At 45.9% G+C, this 21,842-nt stretch overlaps 1 protein-coding gene and 1 long non-coding RNA gene across 2 annotated transcripts; both read right to left on the bottom strand.

The window, feature by feature from the left end:
- Window positions 1-2,195: 2,195 nt before the first annotated feature.
- Window positions 2,196-9,933, bottom strand: LOC135805644 (uncharacterized). Its single transcript, XR_010551162.1, has 3 exons — window positions 9,702-9,933; window positions 5,912-5,980; window positions 2,196-2,486 (listed from the first exon to the last, which is right to left on the bottom strand). It is a non-coding gene; the product is annotated as an uncharacterized LOC135805644 (long non-coding RNA).
- Window positions 9,934-10,798: 865 nt separating this feature from the next.
- LOC135807123 (tetraspanin-33-like) lies at window positions 10,799-21,726 on the bottom strand. The gene is made up of 8 exons (XM_065321164.1): window positions 20,564-21,726; window positions 18,701-18,886; window positions 17,925-17,999; window positions 17,556-17,660; window positions 16,861-16,992; window positions 15,116-15,199; window positions 14,722-14,835; window positions 10,799-11,291 (listed from the first exon to the last, which is right to left on the bottom strand). The coding sequence occupies exons 1-8, from the start codon at window positions 21,272-21,274 to the stop codon at window positions 11,217-11,219; spliced, it is 1,482 nt and encodes a 493-aa protein (XP_065177236.1). The 5' UTR covers window positions 21,275-21,726; the 3' UTR covers window positions 10,799-11,216.
- Window positions 21,727-21,842: the final 116 nt, after the last annotated feature.

Here is a 21,842-nt window from a genome sequence, read left to right as displayed (position 1 = left end):
AGAGCATGTCGACAGACTAGACGTCAGTCAATCATACAGCTAGCTGTACGAGTCTCCACTACGGCTAGCTATGCATAGCCTGATTTTGCTAGCTGCCAGCAGAATATCGAAGAATTTCGAAAGGGAAATTGCTGGCAAAAAGGAGTAAAATATCAGTGTGTTCACTGAAAATTGGGAGATTTTACACGTATGCGGTGCACGTGACTCATTTCGCACAGTTTTACCCACACGTACGTGACTTCCTTTTTCCCATTTTTGCCAACATGCAACACGTTAAAGGGGAAGTATACCCTTAAATCAAATTTTCACCAGTTGTAGTCTTCGGGGTGCTGAGTCGAATGGTCTTGGTCCGAGGAAGCTGAGACGCTCCCTTCCGACTTGAATCCCAATCGAACTTGCGCACTTCCACCGAAACTGGGTGACTGCGCCCTACTAGATGGGGATTTGTATGCAAAATGTCACTAAAAGCGCCATTTCGTTCTTATAAAAGCGCGGATGACCGCGATTGGCCCATATGTTGTAGTCTTTTGGACGCTGAGTCGACTGGTTTTGGTCCGAAAAGGCTGCGATGCAGCGTTCCTCCTTTATTCCCAATCGAACATGGTTGAACAAGCGGTCACGTGCTCCTGCGTACACCAGTCACCTGGTCACCGTGCCTGCAGGGTACAACTTACTAGCCTGTTTGACCTTTTTTGGGTGCAGTCCTGTCACTCGAGTTGAACTCGAGTTGAACCTTGGTGTGAAAGTTGTCGCCTGCTGGCGCGGTGACCAGGTGATTTGGGCACCCAGGAGCACGTGACCGCTTCTTCAACCATGTTCGATTGGGAATAAACTTAGGAGGAACGCTGCATCGCAGCCTTTTCGGACCAAAACCAGTCGACTCAGCGTCCAAAAGACTACAACATATGGGCCAATCGCGGTCATCCGTGCTTTTATAAGAACGAAATGGCGCTTTTAGTGACATTTTGCATACAAATCCCCATCTAGTAGGGCGCAGTCACCCAGTTTCGGTGGAAGTGCGCGAGTTCGATTGGGATTCAAGTAGGAAGGGAGCGTCGCAGCTTCCTCGGACCAAGACCATTCGACTCAGCACCCAGAAGACTACAACTGGTGAAAATTTGATTTTAGGGTATACTTCCCCTTTAACACGTGACTCACTTTCGGTCAGTTTTCCCACACGCGACACAAATCTTGAAGCAAAAAGGGAGCAAAATATCGAGTGGCCTGGCAAAATGAAAGCAAAATATCGACGATGAGCCAGCAAAATTTTGCGGCAAAATTTCAAAGCCTCACGGGCAAAATCGGGCTTTGCCTAACTATGCGTATACCGCACTAGTGCACAGCCCAATACAACTTGTACAGTCAACTTCGCAAGTAACGGCTGCGGATATAACGACAATTCACGAATAACGACAGAATTCCCATGCCCAGAGCAAAGTCCCATCTAACTGTAATGCAATCACAGGGTTCTAGCCAAAGGGGATTAGGGGGGCGCAGCGCCCCCCCCCCCCCCCCTACTCCCTACTCTGTTTGAGCCCCCCCCCCCCCCTGTGAAAAAGTGTCGCCCCCCCTACTCATTTTCCGATTTTCGTGTTTTTCATGCAATTCAACGAAAATGGAGCCGAAAGTCACTATTAGATGGTTCATAAAGGCACATGAGTCTGGGGCGACGTCGGGGATTCGCCCCATACGCTGCATTTAGCGTGGCAAGACAATTTTGGAAAGTGGAAAAATGGGATACGGGGTAACTGTTTCCCATGCCCACCACCCCCCCCCCCCCCTACTATTTTGACCTGGCTAGAACCCTGAATCATATAATGAGACTTTGGGTATAAGGACACTTCGCGAATAAGGGCACTTTTCTGATGCCCCGCCGAGTGCTGTTATACGCAAACGGTTGACTGTAGTGCATTGCCATCCATGCCTTGCCACGGCTTCGCTACATGCGGTAGGCTGTATGCAGTGCACGAGCGTCATGTAATCTAGAAGACTACATCTACCAATAGTACCATGCATCACGTAAAATGTACGCATCATGTAAAATTTACTCATTATTAATTTGCAACATGGAAATTGGAACTTGGCTCACCATCTGAGTTCAATATTAATTATTATTCAATAACCATGATATCGATGAAGTAAATCTAACGTTTTTTAAACGCTTGACATTTCTTCGATAATTGGTCTGTCGAGGTTGTAAGATTTTCACCAGTTGTAGTTTTCGGGGTGCTGAGTGGAATGGTCTTGGTCCGAGGAAGCTGAGACGCTCCCTCCCTCCTTTATCGGGCTTCAAAGTGCTACGTCACAGCATAGCAACAATTTCAAAATTCAAAAACTGGATCCATGTGGGATCCAAGCACATTTCAAGCGGTCTCACTCACAGCAAGGTGATGTAACCGGTGAAATTGACTGACTTGGCTAATGGGGCTGGGGTGACAACTGGTGGCGAAGTAAAAGTCAAACCTGTACACGACATGCGTGGGTTGCTATTCACCCACACATTGAGGCAATAGCAAAGTCACACCTTAGTGGATCCAAAAGTAGAAATCTGATGTGAACTTACTACTTCCTGGCCATTTTGACGTCATCACTTTCAAGCCCTATTCCCAATCAAACTTGCCACTTCCCCGAAACTGGGTGACTGCACCCTACTAGATGGGGATTTGTATGGAAAATGGCACTAAAGCGCCATTTCGTTCTTATAAAAGCACGGATGACCGCGATTGGTCCATATGTTGTAGTCTTTTGGACACCGACTTGTTTTGGGGCGAAAGGGCTGCGATGCAGCGTTTGGCCCCTATTCCCAATCGAACACTGTCCAGTAAGCGTCTGTATAGTAGAAAAGTAGGTGAATGTTTACATGAAGACAGTTGACCCGGGTCAATTATATGCCGCCAAAAGTCCACTTCTAGAGTCCTGTATCGTCACGTGAATACTTTCGCGCGAAATTGTCTGTGCAGTGCTGTTCAAACCTGCCGCGAGATACACACAGAAGTACAGCAGTACGATTTCTCGATTTCAACCCGGGCGAAATTTCAACCAGGGTCTAGCACAATGCGTCATGTAAACGCGCCAATCAATCTGTGTTCATGGTGGGTTGAAACTTGACCCGGGTTGAAACGCCTCATGTAAACACAGCCTTACAGCCTGTTTGGGCAAGTTCCTGTCACTTGAGTTGAACCTTGGCGTGAAAGTTGTAGCCTGCAGGCACGGTGACCAGGCGACTGGTGAACGCACGAGCACGTGACAGCTTACTCAACCATGTTCGATTGGGAAAAAGGGCCGAATGCTGCATCGCAGCCTTTTCGGACCAAAACCAGTTGACTCAGCGTCCAAAAGACTAAAACAATGGGCCAATCGCGGTCATCAGTGCTTTTATAAGAACAAAATGGCGCTTTTAGTGACATTTTGCATACAAAAGCCCATCTAGTAGGGCGCAGTCACCCAGTCTCGGTGGAAGTGGCGAGTTCGATTGGGAATAAAGGAGGAAGGGAGCATCTCAGCTTCCTCGGACCAAGACCATTCGACTCAGCACCCCGAAGACTACAACTGGTGAAAATATTTTTAGGGTATACTTCCCCTTTAACATAATCATCTTCCCGTTAGACTCATGAATTTTGGACCAATGTTAAATTTGCGATTCGTTATAATGACATGTCTTATGGTAGTAGATACTACATAGTCCAGGTCTGCCCTTGTTAGTAGACAACCCTAGACAACCCCGGGGCGAGGGTTCAAATTCTTTGTCTTATAACGAGCACTATTTGCAGCAAGGACCTCAGACACTTTGTCTTCAAACGAGTACCGATACTATATCTACTATCCGGACTTGAATGTATGCATTTCAGGCGTCAGCCTGGGAATTTGTATCGTTGTCTACTAATGAGGTTTGCCTTGTAACCGGTGTCGTACTAACAAGGGTAGACCTGTACACAATCATCAGGCAAATGATGGATAAAAAACAGGTGGCCTGCATATAGAGAGCAAGGCATAGGCAATCAAAATAGTGATTTGGCACAAACTGGGTATACATCATTTTATATACATGGTGTATACAGTGGAGATTGGATATAACGACACTCTTTCGGGAGAAAGCAAAATGTCGCTATATTCGATCTGAAGCTAAACCCGATCTTCACATTTAGTATGCAATATGTATATCAAAATGACAGAAATGTTTGAAGAAGGGCTGAGGCTTCCTGCAGCTTCATCTGTGAAAAGAATTCGGGTGGACACACCCATTCCCATAGCGCTGCACATCACATCCGAACCAGTTCCGTTATTTTTACAACGTTTCGGCACTTGGCCATCGTCAGGTAATAAAAAAATTAACAAGAATTAACACCATAATTATTTGGCATGTACCCTCACTTCGTAGAGCACAACAGCGCGCTCTTCTTCTCCGTGATGTGCACAGTTGCACCTTCTCTCCCCCCTCTGTATAGAGGTGACATAACTCGCATCATTTTATTTTTTGGCGCTACACTCTGCGTAACGCCATTCACAGAGCACAATGCGCGCTACCTTCTGATGCTTCTCCTCCGTGATGTGCTAGTTGCGCCTTTTCTCTCTCTCTCTCTCTCTCTCTCTGTCCCCCCCCCCCCCCCTTCTGCATACTAGGTGACATAATTCGCATCTTTTTTGGCGCTACACTCTGCGTATATACTGCTGTTGTGTGGCTTCCACGGTATTCATTGTTATTACCTGACGATGGCCAAGTGCCGAAACGTTGTCAAAATAACGGAACTGGTTCGGATGTGATGTGCAGCGCTATGGGAATGGGTGTGTCCACCCGAATTCTTTTGACAGAAATGTATTGTAGATATACATGTACATGATTGTACATGTGGATAATAGATGTGTATGATTGTACAGTCATGTGTCTTGCATGCATTGTTCAAGGTAAAGTCATCCCGCACCGCTGCACTGCGGCTACAACGACGTGCAGTGTAAAGCACACATGAGTGACCCGGAGGTCCGGGCATGTGGCACAGCCATAATATACCATATTCCAGACATGCCAGTCTGCCTGATACAAGAGGAAAGTCGTTATATCCGATGTATTTTCACTGTTTTTCAGGTCTTCGGGCACCAAAAAAGTGTCAGTAAATTCGATCTGTCGTTATTTTCGAGGTCGTTATACCCGATCTATAATGTACAGAAAGGACTTGCTAAACGACTTGGGCAACAGAATTGTGTCGCTAAACTCGATTTGTCGTTATACCCAAGGTCGTTATATCCAATCTCCACTGTATCAGGCAATAAGGCAGGGACTGTGGAAGATACACACTAAGGTATACTGATATTCTCCAGTACTGTGCTACTCCGTGGTTCTCACACAGGAGAAGAGCCAAAATTAGAGCTAAAATCATGACTGTGCATTGAGGGGAAGCGAGAAATGCATCATCGGTGGGAATAGGCATGGTTTACACAATCTACTTTGATTCCGCAGGTTTGGATCATAAGTTGTGACTTTGCTTAAAAAATTGAAGCTCACACAGATTCTCCAGTGCTTAATTCTAGCGCCAACATACTGCCCAACAGCCCCCCCCCCCCCCCCCCCCTCTCTCTCTCTCTCTCTCTCTCCAAGTGCGCAGACTCCACTGCGGCCACTTCATTTTAAAAGATCACTCAAAACACACACATTATACGGTTCCTGAACCGCAATTTAAAAAAATTTAAAAAATTCCATCAATATTTCGGCCCTGGGCCATCATCAGGATTGATATTTCGGCCCAAGGCCGAAATATTGATGGAGAATTTATTTAATTTATTCCATTGATGCCATATTAGATTCGAGTTGTGATGTACTAAATTACAGCTCAGTCAGACTATGAGTAGGACAGTACGAGCATTGCCTTGACAATTCATTCCACGTAGACAAAACCACAATGCTCCTGGCAAATCTCACCATGATACTTGCCTCAGTGACACGATGATCCGCGAAACCATTCTCGGGTGCTTAGTGCTTCTTCTGAATCTGTATGCATGTGACATGACATGTTAAACTGTACCAGTAACCTACATATTTTGAATTACCAACAGCATACAGAAAGGAAAACAAGAACAATGACTTGGCTTGTGAGCAGCACTGGCTAGGCCGGCTCACACACAATCACTGCTTTTCACAAATTCATTTCAGGAAAAAAATTCAACGTTTCGGTCATAAAATAACCATCGTCAGGAGTGAAGTGGGCACATTGGTTAGGATGGGTTAATAAATGAGGAGTGCTGCGAGGAGATAGCAATTCACACACTACTACAGTCGTCCCTCTCTAATCCGGCACTTTATAATCCAGCACCCTCGATAAACCAGCACAATTTTCAGTAGCCAAAATGTCCCCTTCATGCACATTGCAGCAGTAAATCAGATTTGTTAATCCAGCACCCTCCCTAATCCAGCAGATTTTCGTGGCACAAATGGTGCCGGATTATAGAGGGACCACTGTATTACGAGAGAGAGAAAAGAGGTTAAAAAAACATCACAACCAAACAAAAAACCTGGTATAGAAATAACACAATACGCGACAACTCTAAATATGCCACAGGCACCAAACAGAATACTGTAAAAGCAGAAATGTTCGGTGGTGTAATATTTTGGCATTCTCCAAACTTGGCAGTTCGGTGGAGGGAAATTTTCGGTAAAACCCGTTTTCCAGGGTAAGTGCACTAATACTACATGTATACAGTATCGGTAGTACCGCAATTTTCGGTGCGTCTTATTTTCGGTAAAAATTGTCGGCACCGAAGTTACCGAAAATAAAACACCACCGAAAATTTCTGCTTTTACAGTATGTAGTATTATCATACTATTATGTACATGCGTGCATACATGTAATTGCAGGTGCTAGCAACAACAGTAGTAGTAACAGTGCATGGGGGTGCAAAAATATTTAAAATACAGTCAAACCTCGTTAGGACGAACACTGATAAGGCGAACTTTCCATTAGTACGAACTAGGGCCAATCCTATGGTTGGCCAGGCATCAATTCAAGTCAAAATTATTCGTTTACGACGAACTTCTGTACAGCGAACTTTCGCGAAGACGAACTATTATTTCAAGTGTGATTTGAACAAAATCAGTGTGGTCATGTACATGTAGTACGAACTTTCTGTCCGGGAGAGCGTGCGTGTGCGCTGGCTGCCTTTTTTCCTTTCTTTTTTTTCAATAGTCGAGGCTATAATATTGTACGTACAGTGAAAATTGTTTTCAAGCGTGTTTTGAACAAATAATCAGTGTGTTGTTCGAACTTTCGGCACAGTTGTGATTCATTGCACATTGTCATTGTACTTACCTGTTTCTGGCGTATGCTAAGAATGAAATGCTTCCCATGTACCACAGCATGCACCTTCACGTAAATACAATCCATAATTATGATATGCATATCGATCTTTTGTCAGATCTGGATAAGAAGAACTCCCGATAAGACAAACAAATTTGCTCAGTCCCTTGAAGTTCGTCCTAACGAGGTTTGACTGTACCACTATCCAGGGACAGCACTGCATGCTAGAGTTGCACACTCTTGCTGGGGACCTATACTGCTGGTAGAGAGAACTGCCACACCAGCATGCGACATGAGGGCCTACCCACCAGATACTACGGGGTTGTAGGCTGAGTTCAACTTGTAGCAAAGCGAAGTTCACGTTCGGGTTTGCACTCCAAGGAAAGTCGAACTCGGTCACAAAATTCGCATTCAGAGAGAATCAACAAACAGAATTCATGCTTGCATGATGTTGACAGGTTGTACTAACTTATGTACAGACAGTACAGCGTAGTAGATTCATGACTGTCTTGGCCTGAGGCAAATCCACGATTCGGGTTCCGACTGCTTTTCGGAATGAAAAATGCGAAAGTTTGCGGTCCTGTTCGCAAACCAAAAAATGTATGCGAAACCGGCAGCGACTTTCATGATGCTTTACATGTTTACTGCACTTCGCAATGGTCAGCTTGGCTCTAAAAGTCATTATTTATTGACTTCTGACGTCATCACCTTCAAGCACTGGGCCCTGGCCTACATACGTATACAGTCGAATGTCACTTAGGGGCCGTCCGTAATTATCGAACGTTTTTCACCAAACGAATTATTTTAGTTTAGACCCAACCCCTCCCTCCCTCCCCCTCAGAACGTAAAAAAAGTTTGACATATGCATGCATAATACAACAAAAGTTGCAAGTGTGTAACTGCTCCTATGGGCATGCACATGTATCAATGTTTTTTGAAACGAAATTGGTCAACCCCCTCCCACCCCATAACGAAATTATTTCGTTTTGTGAAAAAAGTTCGATAATTATGGACGACCCCTTATCCAGTGCTGCCAAATAATTTTCGCCCCAAATCGGACACCCTGCACCATGTTCACCGCCAAGGCTGGCCACATGGTGCGAATTTTTCTCCTCAGCAAATTTTTTCCAAAGAATTCAAAGTAACGCCCACAATACCATGAAAATTTGCTCCGCTGCCATGGTAACCGATATGGCACCCCCGAAGTTGTCATGAACTTTGTAATGCATGAGTAAGCGCTAGCCTTTTTACTGTACAGGTACTGTGATTTGTGCCTTCAGTTGCGCTGAAAAGTGAATATACAGGACTTCTGCATAGGAAAGTACTAATCCCTGACATTTTTGGCTGCTTTTCGGACGTTTCCTTTTTCGGACCGGTTTTCGGAAGAGCCTTCAAAATCGGACACTGTCCGAAAAATCGGACGGTTTGGCAGCACTGCTTATCCGACCACTTCGGGAATCAGGCATGTTGGATAACTGGATATGTTGGATAACTGATATCATTTTTATGTGCATATACGGCTGGATTTCACTGATTTATGTACACAATACCCAAATATATTCATGAATTGCTCTATGTACACATACATGTTAGTCGATCTCATGTAATAAGGCAACACTGCCTGTTTGTTATTCGACGTTAAATAAACCAATCCAATCCAATGTTAGCATACTTGACCACATCTACTTCAAATAAATGCATATTACACCGAATAATACAAATTCAGAATTTTACTGTTGAGAGTCATAAAATTACCACTCCCGGGCTTGTCGGATAACCGACGTGCTCGGATAAGTGACATTCGACTGTACAGTGAAACCTGTCTAAGGCGACCACTCAAGGGCCGAGAAAAAGTGGTTGCCTTGGCCAGGTGGTCTTCTTATCCAGGTTCAGTGGGTCACGTGACCATATCCACTTCATAATACATTATGATAATCATTTTGATCAGTGTATCACACTGCACACACCTATGCTACTCTAGCACGACCCATGTGCCTGGGGTCCTCAGACCTGTGTGTGCATGCACCATGTACATCTACACTTCCCGAGCTGATGTGTAGATCTACCATGCATGGTGCAACGCGGTCGCGGGTGGGTGGCCATGGCCGCCGGTCGCATTGAGCGAGTGGTCGCCTAATCCGAGCTGTTTTGAATGTGAATGCGTCCGTGACAAGGAAAAGTGGTCGCCATGGTCGCCATATCCGAGTGGTCGCCATTACAGGTTTTAACTGTACATAATTTGTACAATAGTCTATATACAGCATACCGGTATCTATGGGTCCAGAAGTAACATTTTAAATACATCATTATTATTGCCATATTGGCCGGCTTGGCTGTAGCTGTATACCGGTAACCAAGAAAACATGTACTGTATATGTACCACACCGGTATATGTCTGAGTTTCTACAGAATACACACCTTCGTCAGGCCGGAGACTGCGGAGCGAAGTCCATGCTGGAAAGGAGATCGACGGAGACTGTCGGGTGCCCATGCCTTGTGCAAATTGATTATAAGGCTCCTGATAAGGAATTACCACGGGAAGTGAGTACCTCAAAGGCTCAATACAGTAGCTGAAGACGTAGTCAATACTTATTACAACTACCAGATAGTTGATTCCTCGATCAATCGCAATACTAGTATGCAAATCCAAATCCACGATTATGAAACTTCGAAACTACAAGTACCGGTAATAGTTGACGTAAGAATGGTAAGAACTGACATGATGAGTCTTTGATGACTCATGCTCACCTGTGTAGTGTTACTTCGTACATGTACGGTAGATCTGTATGGTCAAGATCGCAAGAGTAGATAAACTCTTGGTACAGTGCTTATATTATGCATGGCAGGGGCGTAGCACCCGCTACGACTGGTACGACCATGGCCGTATCACTTTTAAAAAAGTGTGGTCCGTCCGGAACGTGCAAAACCGTAATAAAAAAATCAGGATCCATCGATGCATATAAGCGTATCAGACTTTGATCTTTTTCTAGACTCGTACTCGTAGATCTGCCATGCATCTGCAGTTGTACTGAGTACTGTACTCGACTCGACTGCACACTGCGCCAGAAGTGTGCCAGAAGTTCCCAGAACGCAGGATTTTGTGTCTTTTTTACAAAATTTTCCCGCGGGGAGGTCCCCTGGACCCCCCCCCTCCAACAGGGCCTTTGGCCGCTCCGACCTTCGGTCGTACCACTTCCAAAAACCCTCCTACGCCCCTGCATGGTGCTTGAACTTTGAACTGACTGGACTTATAATCACTTTGACCTTTATAAAAATATAAGTGTACACACTGGCACAGGCACAGGAATGGAAACGGGGAACCACTTTGTTACTTTGCAGGGGCGTATTTCTTTGGCCACGACATAAAGAGGGACTCCCTGGCCACAACAAGTAAATAAGTTTGATGCTCAAGAGTGTTCGAATGTCGAGAATCAACTGTTGTCTTTATGAAAATGATTGCGAAAATGATTGCACTCAGCATGAAACTCGGGCGGGGGGGGGGGGGGGGGGGAGTGGGTGGTGGTAAAGAGCAGATACAGGCAAAGGAAAAATAATATTAATTTTGTCACAAGCCCAGCTCGGAGTAAAAGTAAATATGAGCAAAAAAGTATGGGATGAATGTGCAGGAAGTTGGCAGGAAAAGAGTACTGAAGTTGAATCAGTCAAATTGTTATGACGCAGACAAAAACAGGTGGCTCATAACTCAGCTCAATACAGTAAAGCAATACAATCAAGAGCGCTTAAACACTCAAACACTCAATGGAAAACCATACAACTCACAGAAAACAACTGTGAAGCACAGTGTAGAGATAAAATTCACACATCAAAAAGGTCAAGACCGGGACGCTGAGTGTGTTTCGTGTGTTGAACAGTTGCGCAATACATCCAATAAATCATACTGAAGTGTCTAGTTTATTTCACAGGGCAATATCACTAAATCAAGTGCCCCTTTGTTTTTATGCACTTCAAGGAGTCAATGAGCTTCCTGGAGGCTTCTAGTCCAAGTATCTGCAGCATTGAGTCACAGGAGACAAAGAGGGAGAAATATGAGAGGGAGGAGCAGAAAGGAGCATGACATGACATTTGAAAAAGAGCACGAGAGCATACAAGTCTTATACACCATACCCAAACTGTATGGGGAGATAGGGGTCCTGTGCGGGGGAACTTCCAGACCTGAGTGATCCACATCAGCATTGCCCGTCATGCAGTTGTGAAGTGGAGATCGAACCACGCTACATCGTGGACCATGCCATGCCACAGGGCAATGTCTCCCGCCGGGAAGACACCCTCAATACACTGCTATGCCAACTCGCCATGTGCCAGCATGGTGGCAGGTTACATACTCATACACACCTGCCGTGCCGGGGCTTTGCTATGAGCATGTGGGCACGTACAGCACACCATTATAGGCTGTGGTGCTGTATCCAATGCAAACGCAAAAGAAACTGCTCTTCGCAAGGTAACACGAAACTACTCGCCAGTTGCCTTCTTGTGCCAGCTTGCCGCAGAAACTGTTTACACCCCCCCCCCCCCCACACACACACCCATCTTTAAAGGGGAAGTTAAGGCAAAAATTAAAATTTCACCAGTTGTAGTCTTCGGGGTGCTGAGTCGAACCACAAAAGAAACTGCTCTTCGCAAGGTAACACGAAACTACTCGCCAGTTGCCTTCTTGTGCCAGCTTGCCGCAGAAACTGTTTACACCCCCCCCCCCCCCCACACACACACACCCATCTTTAAAGGGGAAGTTAAGGCAAAAATTAAAATTTCACCAGTTGTAGTCTTCGGGGTGCTGAGTCGAATGGTCTTGGTCCGAGAAAGCTGAGACGCTCCCTTCCTACTTGAATCCCAATCGAACTCGCGCACTTCCACCGAAACTGGGTGACTGCGCCCTACTAGATGGGGATTTGTATGCAAAATGTCACTAAAAGCGCCATTTCGTTCTTATAAAAGCACGGATGACCGCGATTGGCCCATATGTTGTAGTCTTTTGGACGCTGAGTCGACTGGTTTTGGTCCGAAAAGGCTGCGATGCAGCGTTCCTCCTTTATTCCCAATCGAACATGGTTGAACAAGTGGTCACGTGCTCCTAGGTTCCCAAATCACCTGGTCACCACGCCAGCAGGCGACAACTTTCACACCAAGGTTCAACTCGAGTGACAGGACTGCACCCAAAAAAGGTCAAACAGGCTAGTAAGTTGTACCCTGCAGGCACGGTGACCAGGTGACTGGCGTACGCAGGAGCACGTGACCGCTTGTTCAACCATGTTCGATTGGGAATAAAGGAGGAACGCTGCATCGCAGCCTTTTCGGACCAAAACCAGTCGACTCAGCGTCCAAAAGACTACAACATATGGGCCAATCGCGGTCATCCGTGCTTTTATAAGAACGAAATGGCGCTTTTAGTGACATTTTGCATACAAATCCCCATCTAGTAGGGCGCAGTCACCCAGTTTCGGTGGAAGTGCGCGAGTTCGATTGGGATTCAAGTAGGAAGGGAGCGTCTCAGCTTCCTCGGACCACGACCATTCGACTCAGCACCCCGAAGACTACAACTGGTGAAATTTTAATTTTTGCCTTAACTTCCCCTTTAATATCAAGACACATGGGCGCTGACGATGTGCAGCGACTCTGCAAGGTGCATTCAGTGCCATTCACATCAGTCCTCGCAGACAATCTAACTAGGTATAGTGGAACCCTGATTAGATGTACCACCGTGAGGTACAGTACATGATACAGCAGTGTACTAGCATCCGAAGCATTTCTCATCTGAACATACTGCATCGTTGGGCGATACACGCGTACTCTAAGGTTGGCACTACAATGTAAGGAAGTGTATGTCTAATATCAGAGTACACACTATACTTGCATGTAGGTGAGTTCAATTGTATGCGCACTGAGTGATCTCTTTCTATTGCAACACAATCTTACATGCAGACTCTCGACGGCTGTACAAATCAGCAGGTCACTACTACTACTACTACTACTACCATAAAATCCCGCCAGAGCGCCCCATCTCTCCCATGCGCCCCTCTCTGACTTCTTGTCAGGGAAGTGAGAATCCTCGTATGACTCTGTGAAGTGTGATGCTGTACTGCACTGCAGCCGCGGGCTCTACCCCGTTGGAAATGTAAGCAACAGTTCACACCCTCTTGACCAGGGATCGCACAAACCCTGGGATTTGATGGGTCTGTACAACTCCTGCTCTTGACCTTTGGTGGGTGTACGAGTTGCACACACAGTTTTCGTTGGGTGAGTACTTTTTTTATGTACAGTAAAACCTGGTTTAAGCGCAGGTCCCACAGAGTCTGTGTAGAACTGTTGGTGCATGGAAAAATAAAGGGGAAGTTAAGGCTAAAATCGAAATTTCACCAGTTGTAGTCTTCGGGGTGCTGAGTCGAATGGTCGTGGTCCGAGGAAGCTGAGGCGCTCCCTACCTACTTGAATCCCAATCGAACTCGCGCACTTCCACCGAAACTGGGTGACGGTGCCCTACTAGATGGGGATTTGTATGCAAAATGTCACTAAAAGCGCCATTTCGTTCTTATAAAAGCACGGATGACCGCGATTGGCCCATATGTTGTAGTCTTTTGGACGCTGAGTCGACTGGTTTTGGTCAGAAAAGGCTGCGATGCAGCGTTCCTCCTTTATTCCCAATCGAACATGGTTGAACAAGCGGTCACGTCCTCCTGCGTACACCAGTCACCCGGTCACCGTGCCTGCAGGGTACAACTTACTAGCCTGTTTGACCTTTTTTGGGTGCAGTCCTGTCACTCGAGTTGAACTCGAGTTGAACCTTGGTGTGAAAGTTGTCGCCTGCTGGCACCCAGGAGCACGTGACCGCTTGTTCAACCATGTTCGATTGGGAATAAAGGAGGAACGCTGCATCGCAGCCTTTTCGGACCAAAACCAGTCGACTCAGCGTCCAAAAGACTACAACATATGGGCCAATCGCGGTCATCCGTGCTTTTATAAGAACGAAATGGCGCTTTTAGTGACATTTTGCATACAAATCCCCATCTAGTAGGGCGCAGTCACCCAGTTTCGGTGGAAGTGCGCGAGTTCGATTGGGATTCAAGTAGGAAGGGAAACGTCTCAGCTTTCTCGGACCAAGACCATTCGACTCAGCACCCCGAAGACTACAACTGGTGAAATTTTGATTTTAGCCTTAACTTCCCCTTTAAGAGCAGGTGGTCGCTAAACACAGAGGTCGCTTACACCAGGTTATACTGCAGTATCGAATGCGTCAAGTAGGACTCGCCCATCCGCCCCTCCCCACCTGGACCTACTCGAAGGGTCGCGGAAGTAGGGGCGTTCTGGTGGGATTTTACGGTACTACTACGCTTGCCTCTGACCACCAAGCCAACAGATTGTTCTGCACATAGGCACGAAAGCACACAAGCACAAGGTCGGCAACGTGCCATCCAAGCAAGCTCACCTGAAACAAGAATACACCGCCACAGGCGCAAGCTATTGTGACCCAGTTTGTTTTCAGCCAGTCGTACACGGCATTCACACAGCCAGTACTCCAGATGATGGTGTTGCGCTCGCCCTGAATACACAAACACGCAACACACACAGGAACGGAACATTGCTACTTCTGAAGTATAATTATAGTGACCACATCTATATGGTCGCCACAACACCTCTCTCCTCCGATTCAGCTGAAGCAATTGGCTAGATCAAGAGTGTAGAAGTAACGTCACCAAAGGCTACAGAATCCTCAGATTACGATCAAGGCATACTGCCTACTAAAACCATGAAAACAATCATACTACTTGAGAGCTCTGCAAAGTACATCCTAATCAGTCTCTTTGTGCAAGGTGGCTTACTATTCTCGGGTACTTTGCAATCTCAGTTGCAGTCATGTTGGGGTAGGCGAACACCTTGTAGCCACACTGAGCATTGGTCAACGCCTGTAGGCAGCCATACAACAATTAACATTCAATATCGGTACAGAACTGCATACACCACAGAGGCACATGTAGATCAAAGTACATTGTATAATATTGCTTCTAGCTCTAGAGCTGCTGGCGAGATACATGTAACAGTTATCAAGAAACCAAATTAATCATGCCTCCTCCCAGACACACACCATCCCACAGACTGAGACAGAAAGATAGATAGATAGATAGATAGATAGATAGAGAGAGAGAGAGAGAGAGAGATAGAGAGAGATAGATATACATCAGTGTCTGCTCTAGGATTGTAGGACAGCCGGGTACACGTGTACCTGGCGCAACCATTTCAACCGGCTCGGAGCCGGGTACACATGTACCTGGCGCTGTCTCACCAGCCGAGTCACATGTTTTAACTGGTTGGTTGGTTTATTTTAATTCGGACAATAAACGGGAACTAGGCCCAATGATATAAAGGCGAATGGATAAGCCGCATTTAGAAAAGAGAGGACAGGAATTAGAAAATTACGAAAGAAGAAGAAGTATCTGACACATACAAGCCATGTAGTCAGTCCTTTCAAAGTTCGACAGTACCAACCGGGTCACATGTGACCCGGTTTTATTTTTTCAACCGGGTCCAAGCGCCGCCCAACCAGGTGGATTACCCGGCTCACCCGGCGCTGGAGCAGACACTGATACATGTACAGTATACGAAAAAAGAGAAATAGGTCCAGTTTGGATTTGTCGTGACTCAAAGTTTCATGCCACTGCAATCATCAGACGACTGATAATAAAAACCTAAGACTAATCATTTAATAAGATCATGCTTGATACTTGGCGCTTAGATTGTCATTACTCTACGCGATTCACGAATGAAGGCCAATATCACACAGATGTGATGGATAATATGAGGGATAATGTTGGCACTGACGTGTGCTAAGCCAGTCTTGGCCAAAACCAGTCATGACTGTGCCGGGTACTGTCCTTGTGGGGCAGTTGCGACTGGCTGCTACTTGTTCTACTATGTCACGCTAGGTGTGAAGTTTTTTTAATATGTGATAACCGCAATCAATAAAATGAGCTGAACCGACATTTGTGTACTTTATTCATGCAATGTAAAAAACGATCGTTTTATTGCACATCGTCTCCACCAGGGAGTCGTCAAATACGACTCCCTGGTCTCCACTGTTTTTTTACATTGCATGAATAAAGTACAAAGTACACAAATGTCGGTTCAGCTCATTTTATTGATTGCGGTTATCAAATTATTGTCTCCTCGCCGTTTTTTAATGTAATATTTGTTTTCATGGCGGTATTTTGACACTAGTTCGTTTCTTCTGTTCAGGCTCTTCGGGTTGTTGGCATTGTTCAATAGTAAGCTTCTCGATTCTGCATAGGTTGCACCTTTTCGACTTGTTGGAATACATGTATGCCTGTGTCCTTGTGTGAATATGCCACCGAACAGAGAATGGCGTCCCCGTACGCTTCAGGTTCCACACATGGTTTGACAGTTCAGTCTCAGCACTTCGCCGGCAATTGCCAAACTCACTCCTTTGTAGATAGATATATAGATCAGACTTTTGGTTCAGACTTTTCCCGTTTGTCTCTTTCCCTCAAACCAGTTAATATATAGATAGAGAGAGAGAGAGGGGAAGGATTTAACTGACAAGTGGACGTACATCTGTCTGGCAACAGGATGCTGGGACGCTGCAGGCACTGTAGAGGGTCTCGAACACCTCCTGGCTGTTGCAGGCAAAGTATGGGCTGTTATCACGCCAGTCCCTTGCCTGCGTTGCACCACAGCACTGGAACTGATTGACACACACACACACACACGTACACACACGCACACACACACACACACACACACACACACACACACACACACACACACACACACATACACACAATACAGTGTGCATAGCATACACAAGTGTCACTGCGTGTCTAAAATCAACACCAGCCAAACATACTATAGGAATACAGTTATTTTCATCTCCGGGCACCTATTTCACTTCCATAGTTGTGTGACGTTTATACACCTATCACAAAACTGGGAATATCAACAAACTAAAGTTGTCCTGTCACTGTCTGCTGTGTGCTTAGCTGTCCTGATGCTTTGGTCACTTCTTGCGAGGCATTGGTTCAGCACCTTGCTGTATAGTCCAACAACACCGAGACAGCTCACTTGTCCGCAAAAGGAGCATGGCGTAGATGATCCACCTGTCAAGTATCAATACTCCGTGTGGAACGTTGAATGACTACAAGCACATGCATCTGCGGTGGCATGCATGTCGTGTACAAGTAACAACACATGAACACAATTCATGCAGGTCTGCAGACGGATATGAACAGTGCACATAACAACACTCACTCTCAGCTGAACTTGAATGATGGCATCATCTAGCGCAGTTGGAAGCGGGGCGGTCTGGTACTTTTTGATGGCATCAACCACCTCCTTGCCAGCTGCATTCTTCACCTGCAGCAGAGTACATAGCACCAAACGATCCAAACATGGTCGCATGGCAAGCTGCCTCACAATGAATGGGCAGTCCACACAAACAACAGCTACGCTAAACAGCATTCCTTTTGGCAGAGACTTTTCCCCAATGCGCAGCTCTAGTACTAGCCACGGAGAGTGCAAAAGAGTAGACAACGTCTAAACTAGCAAAGAACCCCGCCGTCACCACCCCCTCCTAGTACTTCAAAGTATGATTTGTCAGAAAGCAACAGGGAGCCTTACCCGCGCCTGCAAGAAGTAGATTAGGAGTCCTCCAATAAGTTGCAACATCAGCATCAGCATCAAAGTCCCGTGAAACTGCGCCAAAAAGAAGAGCGGACACAACATAATAACATTATGAGAACATGTTATAGTACGAGGTCACTCCCATTGTCTGTTTCAACACCATTATTATTGCTCATTATTGTAGTCATAATGCTGGGGTTGTTCTGGAGTGTCGGACTGTTTGAAGGAATACTAACCCCATCCTAAAAACTACTTTACTTGTAAAGTAGTGTATGACAGCTCAGGCCTCATAGCGTGTTGGCGCGCTCCAGGCTAGCACACGCCCTCAGGAATGTTAGAGGTTAATTTACAAGAAGCCATTCGACCCACCCGAGCAACATGCACTTGGCTATCATCAGTAGGAAACAGTAAAGGAGGAACTTCGGTATAAATGATGAACACTTCAGCCTCAATTCAGAACCTGTACTTCTTCGGGCACTGGGTCAGCTGGTCTTGGCCCGAGGAAGCTTTGAAACATGAATCAGCAGATATGCCCTACAATTGCACTTACTGCCATACCTCGAAATTTAATGTGATGATTTAGAAGTGGGTCACTGGGAGGCAACCAATGCATTTACCGTGCAGACACAACTGACTTAGATTGGAGAACGCTGTGCTGTAGTGTGAGTTCCTTTTTGGCCACTTGCCAGAGTAGAGTCAAGAAAAAAGAAAGGCTTCTCGAAGAATATGCAAAATAGAGTCAATAGACCATGTGCAATGCGAAAGTAACTCACAATTCGAAGTAGCATGTAGTTTTCCCTCAAGGAGCCGATTAGACCGCACATTCCGACGAAAAGTATTAGGCACCCTGCAACTATCAGCAAAGCCGCAGGATCTGTACCGAATCCACTCAAGTCAGTGAATGTGCCCTGCGTGATCGATGTATATGTGCCAACTGCTACCGTCGCCAGGCCAATAAACTGCATAATGTTCCAAGCAGAAACATGCACGCATACACACCACCATGAAATCTTATATTTAATATAGGCGAATAACTTCTTCAATATGCGGAGGCTCCACTGAGCAAATATGGGCAAATAAGTTATTGCAAAGCAGTGACACACACACACACACACACACACACACACACACACACACACACACACACACACACACACACACACACACACACACACACACACATACACACACACACACACACACACAGAGTATTGACTGCACTACAAAGTACTTGCAGTCTACCCAAGAAAAGAGATTGCCAGCACTAAGGCACACGTCCTGGGATCCAGTTGCATTTACCTACGTCCCCAATGAAGGGTACTTGATACAAGCACGGATTGCTCTAACTCTAACCAAACTGAATATTGTATCTACTTTTAATACTTGAAATCATTTGCTGCATATGATTCAGGCTATCCAGAAGCCTACCTGTCAACAGGCACGCATAGTTCAAATAGAGAGTCAGGGGCGTCGGACACGCTACGGTCACTACGGTACTGACCGTACCACTTTTCATCCCGGGTACCCTGTGAATCAATCAAAAGCAGTGATCTGGGGTCTAAATTTCGAAACTTTTCATAAGAGCCACCCTAACCCCACGAGTAAATTGCACTTCAGGAGGTGGCTGACCGTGCCCCCCCCCCCCCCCCCAAAAAAAAAATACCCTCCGATGCCCCTGACAGTACATATTATACAGTAAAACCTATCAATGCGACCACTATGATAAGACGACCACTATGATAAGACGACCACCATGATAAGACGACCACCATGATAAGACGACCACTATGATAAGACGACCACCATGATAAGGCGATCACCTGTCCCAGAGGACCACAACAAATAGGACCAAGAGATGTTATTTCCAGTCAAATTACCCTGGATACGGGGACAATGTGCACACGGAGACCGCATTTATAAGGTCCTTTGAGCGGTCGCCTAAGACAAGTTTCACTGCAGATGTCTCTACTTGCAGGCACTTAGAAATAGAAAGTAGAGAGGTTGTGCACAGCAGGATCTGTAACATTTGGCCATTACGGCCTTGAGTAACGAAAATCGTATGAACTTTCGACAACTTTCGACGGAAAAAGAGCTCAACAATGGAAACTGCTTTCGTTGCAACCACTGTACTGTACTAGCAAGCAATGATGTACGACAACTGCGTACTGTTGCACATTGGGACTGTGGAAGCCTTACTGCCGAGACCAATTTCCTGTACTCCGAGAAACTTGAAGTTTCCACTCAGTTTGGGCAAGCTCCGAATCAACCAATTGTAGTAGCCTTTTTCATTGGTGCCTGACCAGTTGAACACTACGAAACCTTCATTATGCACAACGGCTCTAATACAACAAACCTGAAACCATCACATGAACACCTCCCTCGGGGACTCCCCTTCCCCATACACCTAATTACACCCATACACAAATAGACACAGGCACGCACGTGCACATATGTATGTATGTACCAACCTGAACGTCCTCCGCTGAGTCTGCTATGTATGTATGTATGTATGTATGTATATATGGCGGCATGACTATCGCACACTATCGAGCACAGCATTGCTGCCTACAAGGCTGCAAGCAATGCAAGACACACATGCAAGCACACCAAGGCCTCTGCACTTGTCCATTACTTACGGAGGCTATCATGTTCGAAAAGAAGAGGAAGAACTTGGCTACTGGTGCAACGTGAACTTTCTTGATGTCATACTCGGGTCTGCTGCTAGGGTAGCGCATGTTGGCTGCTGCAGCTGTTATAATATTATCTGAATGCTGTGGGACCCTGGGTCTTTGAGGGATCTCAGCTGTACATGAACTCGTTGGTCCATGCATGCTGGAGGAAAGTGGTACCGACTCAGGAGTATCATCAACACGAGTCAGTGACAGTGACCTTGGCAGACCAATGAAGAATGATGACATCTTATTATGAGAGCTACTGGCCTCGGCGTATGTTGGTGGAGGCTCTGAGTTGGTCGTCTGGTCCTTTTTCCCTTTGTGACTAGTTACAGAGCTACGCTCTTGAGTGGGAGCTTCAGCGGCATCTTTATCAAGTTCGTACATCCCAGCTGGACCTGGTGATGCCACTTCTTGCTCTGTCTCACTCACGTCAGAGAGTGGTTCCAGTGCCCTGCTATGCATGCCATTTGCATTTTTGGTATCGGTTGGTCTCCTGCCGAGGTCCTCCATTTCCATGGCACACTCATAATTGATATTACTTGGCGTGGTCGCGTCTTCAGCTGGGTGGTCCACATCCGTCACTTCCGCTGATGACTCGGACTCAGACCTAAAGAATGTTGGCCGGCGTATGTCGGAGGACGTGTAAGCTTGCTTTTCTCTGCCGAAAACCATGCTTGAAGTCACCAATTACTGACAAGTGGCGTCCAGACAAACCGTGTAGTGTTGCTGTCGTAAACCCAAGAGATTGTCCGTGATCATGAGGAAAAGTAAAGCCTCGATTTCAATGTTGTTGTACATATATACTGGTACTGCTACTATATCCAATCCAGCTAATATCCCCTGTTCAGCCCCTAGGCCCTGGCCTTGGTTCCCACAACTCGCTACTTGCAAAATATTGTACAGTAGGTTGAACTAACTTTCAAGTTTGTTACTTGTATAAATCGACTCCAGGCTACCACTTGCATGCACTCTGCACTCTGTGACTCACACCGCCACACTAGTACCGCAAATGTACAGTCACGATCACCTGAAAGTGAAAGTCGGACAAGACTACTTGTAAAGTAGTTTCGAACCCAAAGTGGCCAAACGGATCAGACTCATCATCAGAGCTAGAGCCAGTAGAGGGAGATTGTCATCTTTCACGCGCAGCAATCACGCTACAACTACGATTTTACTGTTTATTATAATAATTATGTGATCCCGTATTTCTCTGACATCATCGTGACGTGTCTTAATTAAG

The sequence above is a fragment of the Sycon ciliatum genome, chromosome 1 (genome assembly GCF_964019385.1).
Source record: "Sycon ciliatum chromosome 1, ocSycCili1.1, whole genome shotgun sequence".
NCBI lineage: Eukaryota > Metazoa > Porifera > Calcarea > Leucosolenida > Sycettidae > Sycon > Sycon ciliatum.
Note: the sequence above shows the minus strand (reverse complement) of the source record. Positions and strands in the feature narration are given on the sequence as shown.

Bases quoted from the DNA above. Each gene is read 5' to 3' on its own strand.
- LOC135807123 (XM_065321164.1), bottom strand. From the start codon at position 21,274: ATGGTTTTCGGCAGAGAAAAGCAAGCTTACACGTCCTCCGACATACGC. The intron at 16,993-17,555 runs GTGAGTGTTGTT...TGTGTCAATCAG, and splicing joins TCATTCAAGTTCAGCTGAGA to TTCCAGTGCTGTGGTGCAAC. The intron at 14,836-15,115 runs GTAAGCCACCTT...TTGTGTATTCAG, and splicing joins TTGCAAAGTACCCGAGAATA to GGCGAGCGCAACACCATCAT.